Below are 6,000 nucleotides of genomic sequence, written 5' to 3'. Positions count from 1 at the left end.
TTTAGAAACTGCTTCTTGGGGAAAACTTGAATGGTAAACGTAGGAGAGGTAGACCAAAAACAACATGACATCATACACCCAACGGAAATATCAGGAATTCATCTGAGTGTGGCAGCACGGTGGTACAGGGGTTATTGCATGTGCCTCATAATACAAAGGTCCTGAGTAGTCCTGAGTTCAATCCTGGGCTCGGGATCTTTCTGTGTGGAGTTTGCATGTTCTCCCCATGAATGCGTGGGTTCCCTCCGGATACTCTGACTTCCTCCCACTTCCAAATACATGCACCTGGGGATAAGTTGATTGGCAACACTAAATGGTCCCTAGTATGTGAATGTGAGTGTGAATTTTGTCTATCTGTGTTGGCCCTGTAATGAGGTGGCGACTTGTCCGGGGTGTATCCCGCTTTCCGCCCGAATGCAGCTGAGATAGGCTCCAGCACTCCCCGTCACCCCAAAAGGGACAAGCGGAAGAAAATGGATGAATGGGTCATCTGAGTGGCTCACGATCATGAAAAGTGAAGGCTCTGATGATGTTTTTAGTTGGAAAATACACAAGGGATTTACCTAAGAGATTAGATTAGATTTAAATAACCTTTTTAAATTTTGGCTAAAAATCCTCTGTAAAATAAATGCACATATTTGGGTCATAAAGGCATATCAACTTTAGAGCTAAAATGTGTAGTTGATTAGAATGGTAAATGTCCCCGAAGAGTTAATGCTGCAAGGGGTTCTGGGTATTTGTTCTGTTGTGTTTATGTTGTGTTACGGTGCGGATGGTCTCTCGAAATGTGTTTGTCATTCTTGTTTGGTGTGGGTTAACATTGTGGCGCATATTTGTAACAGTGTTAAAGTTGTTTATACGGCCACCCTCAATTTGACATGTATGTCTGTTGACCAAGTATGCGTTGCATTCACTTGTGTGGGTGAAAATCTGTAGATATTATGTGACTGGGCCGGCACGCAACGGCAGTGCCTTTAAGGTTTATTGGCGCTCTGTGCTTCTCCCAACGTCCGTGTACACAGCGGCGTTTTAAAAACTTTACTTTTTGAAACCGATACCGATCATTTTGAAACCGATTGGGGGGGCCTGCGGCAAAGTGGGGTGTGCCAGGACCAGCTTTGAGATCAGCGGCAGGTGGTGGATGTTGGAAAACGAGCACAAACATGAGCGACAGCGAAAACAGACATCCTGATGAGGGAAAATGAACATTTATTGAAAAATAAATCTTTCTTTACAAGAATGAACAAGACTGTCATGTCCATCATTGGTGGTCCAAAGAACCCGGAGGAGCGAGATCTCCACAACGATACAGATAATTTCCGATATTATATTTTTAAGCATTTATCGGCCGATAATATCGGCAGTCCGATATTATCGGACATCTCTATATACAAGCCCTCACCAACAATGCTGACCAGGTCATTACCTGTATCCACCATCTATGCAGGGGACAGGCCACTGCCAACACACAGTTTGGGGTTACAGTCATACAACACCAAATAGAGAGACTTTCAGTCAATTCATTGCCAATGCATTGCTGCTGTTTAACACTAAAGAACCCCCATGCTTTAACCCAAACCAACCGAAAACCCGAGAAGGTTCCGCCGCTCACACAAACACCCGTTCATTATAAAAGTAAAGTTTCTGGCGCAGCCAGTAGCTCATGTCACATGATGACGAGGGAGTCGGAGACAGAGGGACGCTTCAAGCTGATGACTCAAAAAAAACATACTTAAAAATGCCATCCATCCATCCATCATCTTCCGCTTATCCGAGGTCGGGTCGCGGGGGCAGCAGCCTAAGCAGGGAAGCCCAGACTTCCCTATCTCCAGCCACTTCGTCTAGCTCTTCCCGGGGGATCCCGAGGCGTTCCCAGGCCAGCCGGGAGACATAGTCTTTCCAACGTGTCCTGGGTCTTCCCCGTGGCCTCCTACCAGCTGGACGTGCCCTAAACACATCCCTAGGGAGGCGTTCGGGTGGCATCCTGACCAGATGCCCGAACCACCTCATCTGGCTCCTCTCGATGTGGAGGAGCAGCGGCTTTACGTTGAGCTCCTCCCGGATGGCAGAGCTTCTCACCCTATCTCTAAGGGAGAGCCCCGCCACCCGGCGGAGGAAACTCATTTCGGCCGCTTGTACCCGTGATCTTATCCTTTCGGTCATGACCCAAAGCTCATGACCATAGGTGAGGATGGGAACGTAGATCGACCGGTAAATTGAGAGCTTTGCCTTCCGGCTCAGCTCCTTCTTCACCACAACGGATCGATACAACGTCCGCATTACTGAAGACGCCGCACCGATCCGCCTGTCGATCTCACGATCCACTCTTCCCCCACTCGTGAACAAGACTCCTAGGTACTTGAACTCCTCCACTTGGGGCAGGGTCTCCTCCCCAACCCGGAGATGGCACTCCACCCTTTTCCGGGCGAGAACCATGGACTCGGACTTGGAGGTGCTGATTCTCATTCCGGTCGCTTCACACTCGGCTGCGAACCGATCCAGTGAGAGCTGAAGATCCCGGCCAGATGAAGCCATCAGGACTACATCATCTGCAAAAAGCAGAGACCTAATCCCGTTCCCACCAAACCGGAACCCCTCAACGCCTTGACTGCGCCTAGAAATTCTGTCCATAAAAGTTATGAACAGAATCGGTGACAAAGGACAGCCTTGGCGGAGTCCAACCTTCACTGGAAACGTGTCCGACTTACTGCCAGCAATGCGGACCAAGCTCTGACACTGATCATACAGGGAGCGGACTGCCACAATAAGACATTCCGATACTCCATACTCTCTGAGCACTCCCCACAGGACTTCCCGAGGGACACGGTCGAATGCCTTCTCCAAGTCCACAAAGCACATGTAGACTGGTTGGGCAAACTCCCATGCACCCTCAAGAACCCTGCCGAGAGTATAGAGCTGGTCCACAGTTCCACGACCAGGACGAAAACCACACTGTTCCTCCTGAATCCGAGGTTCGACTATCCGGCGAAGCCTCCTCTCCAGTACACCTGAATAAATCTTACCGGGAAGGCTGAGGAGTGTGATCCCACGATAGTTGGAACACACCCTCCGGTCCCCCTTCTTAAAGAGAGGGACCACCACCCCGGTCTGCCAATCCAGAGGTACCGCCCCCGATGTCCACGCGATGCTGCAGAGTCTTGTCAACCAAGACAGCCCCACAGCATCCAGAGCCTTAAGGAACTCCGGGCGGATCTCATCCACCCCCGGGGCCTTGCCGCCGAGGAGCTTTTTAACTACCTCAGCGACCTCAGCCCCAGAAATAGGAGAGTCCACTACAGATTTCCCAGGCACCGCTTCCTCAAAGAAAGACGTGTTGGTGGGATTGAGGAGGTCTTCGAAGTATTCCCTCCACCGATCCACAACATCCGCAGTCGAAGTCAGCAGAACACCATCCGCACCATACACGGTGCCGGACGGCTTCGAAGCGATACTTAAAAATGGCAAAGGAATATTTTCCTGCACAATAGCTTTCAAGTGGAGGAGTTCAAGTACCTAGGAGTCTTGTTCACGAGTGGGGGAAGAGTGGATTGTGAGATCGACAGGCGGATCGGTGCGGCGTCTTCAGTAATGCGGACGTTGTACCGATCCTTTGTGGTGAAGAAGGAGCTGAGCCGGAAGGCAAAGCTCTCAATTTACCGCTCGATCTACGTTCCCATCCTCACCTATGGTCATGAGCTTTGGGTCATGACCGAAAGGATAAGATCACGGGTACAAGCGGCCGAAATGAGTTTCCTCCGCCGGGTGGCGGGGCTCTCCCTTAGAGATAGGGTGAGAAGCTCTGTCATCCGGGAGGAACTCAAAGTAAAGCCGCTGCTCCTCCACATCGAGAGGAGCCAGATGAGGTGGTTCAGGCATCTGGTCAGGATGCCACCCGAACGCCTCCCTAGGGAGGGGTTTAGGGCACGTCCAACCGGTAGGAGGCCACGGGGAAGACCCAGGACACGTTGGGAAGACTATGTCTCCCGGCTGGCCTGGGAACGCCTCGGGATCCCCCGGGAAGAGCTAGATGAAGTGGCTGGGGAGAGGGAAGTCTGGGTTTCCCTGCTTAGGCTGTTGCCCCCGCGACCCGACCTCGGATAAGGGAAAGAAGATGGATGGATGGATGGACAATAGCTTTCTACTTTAGTTATGAAGATGGCATGCAGGAAAACCCACGATAATGCCATGGGTTATTATTATTAAGGTATTATATTCCTATTATGCTCACCTAGAACCTGTGCTATGGTGACTACGATGGTTTCCTTAAAATCTAATTCAAATTATTAAAACAGTTAATCTTTTGGTGTTCTCTAATTGGAGGTTCGCTGAGGTATTTTTTTTGCCTTGTATGGAAGTCTCAAGTGACGTCTCAGATACCATCTCTGAGGTTGGTCGTTTCCAAAAAGTCAGACTTTTGAGACATTAAAATGTTAAGGTTCCATTGCAGTTTTCGAGTTACAATTTTTCCTACTTGCAAATACCGCACTCATTTCCAAATGTATGCCGACATTGAATAGAGGCACAATTGTACACTTAAAGCACCTTCAAAAGATGTGTGAAATAATCCTGCATTGTTTTCCACAATGCTGTCTTTTTCTGGCCCCTGTGCGCAGGCTCTCGAATGTGTGTGTGCAGATGGTAAAGTGGACCCAGCATGCAACACGACACCGGAACTTGGAACCCGGAACGCGTGCAGCCCATCACCCTGCCTCAACAATGCCACCTGTGTGTCCAGGGGAGGTGATTATGCGTGCAGGTGAAACGCACAAAACACACACTTGGCTCGAACAGTGGCTGCTGGTCTACATTTATTTTTATTTCTAAGCGACTGCAGGTACACTTGCTGAGCTTAATTTAAACCACATTTCCTAATATTGTCCTGTGATGACATTTCATTTACATATTGTTGTAACAGAAAGTATCAATCATGGCTAAAATCTGTCCTTGCTGTGTCCTTAAAGACAACTCAGTTGGTTTTCCATCAACCTCCGTTTTTATCTATAAATTGAATAATATTCAAACTGCTTTGTTTTACAAGTTGACACATTCCTTTATCATTACAAACCTTATCGCGTTTAAGCATTAAACGCTTTGAAACCCCTCGTTCTTAGCCTTTTTGACCTCAGGCCCCAACTTTTCCACAAGAGCGGGTCGCAGGGCTCAATCAAATATTAACACTGAAATAGCCATCTTATTTTTTATTTAAATCATATTCTATCGCGATACCTAACCTAATTTCAGTTTACAAATTAGTCAAATGATATGAAAGCATGTATTAATGACAAAGGTTATTTATTTAACACATAAACTTTAGGCTTAGGTCAGGCTGATTAGGAAAAAAAAAAAGTATAAGTAAGGACTCAAATTAACTGATGAAAAATCAATTATCATAAAATGATTTAATGCTAAAATACCCATTCATCGATTTTTCTACTGCTTGTCCTTCTTGAAATAAACTATATTAATAATAAATACAAATGTTTCTGAACTAAACAGTCAATAAAATTAGATTGCAAATAAAAATACTGGTTCACCGCTTTAGTCATAATTTTTGCGTTTAAGAAACTACGCTATGACCTTAGCGCCAGTCTTCTTCTGTTTTTTTTTATGTTGCCATTGCTCTCACAAGCGGTGTAAAAGTGTACTACAATCGAGTATAGCTGCCGCCCAAACGGATCCAAGTTGAGAAACTCATATTTTTTTGGCACTATTGTTAAGAAACAATGGTTTAAAACGCAGCTAAAAAAAAAATGCATCCTGAGACAGCTTTTAGTAAAGCTACAATATCCTACTCAACTGTGCCAGGAAACCTTTATACATCTTTCTGAACAAATTGCATCCAACGACATGTAATATGAGCTGGAAATGTAATTACCGTATTTTCCGGGCTATAAGGCACACTTAAAATCATTTTATTTTTCTTCAAAATTCTACAATGCGCCTTATAACCCGGTGCGCCTAATGTAACGAATACATTTGGTTAAACTCACCCACCTCAAA

The 6,000-nt window shown here is 46.7% G+C and overlaps 1 protein-coding gene across 2 annotated transcripts in view; it reads left to right on the top strand.

Annotated features, from left to right (window-relative positions):
* Positions 1-6,000, top strand: part of eys (eyes shut homolog) — a 722,499-nt gene that overhangs the window by 80,444 nt on the left and 636,055 nt on the right. For both annotated transcript variants that reach the window (XM_061910381.1, XM_061910382.1), the window contains exon 5: positions 4,614-4,756. In XM_061910381.1, coding sequence (XP_061766365.1) covers positions 4,614-4,756 — 143 coding nt within the window. The remainder of the gene's footprint in view (positions 1-4,613; positions 4,757-6,000) is intronic.

The sequence above is a fragment of the Nerophis ophidion genome, linkage group LG09, assembly GCF_033978795.1.
Source record: "Nerophis ophidion isolate RoL-2023_Sa linkage group LG09, RoL_Noph_v1.0, whole genome shotgun sequence".
NCBI classification, from domain to species: Eukaryota; Metazoa; Chordata; class Actinopteri; order Syngnathiformes; family Syngnathidae; genus Nerophis; species Nerophis ophidion.
The sequence above is the reverse complement of the archived record's forward strand: the minus strand, read 5'-3'. Positions and strand labels throughout refer to the sequence as shown.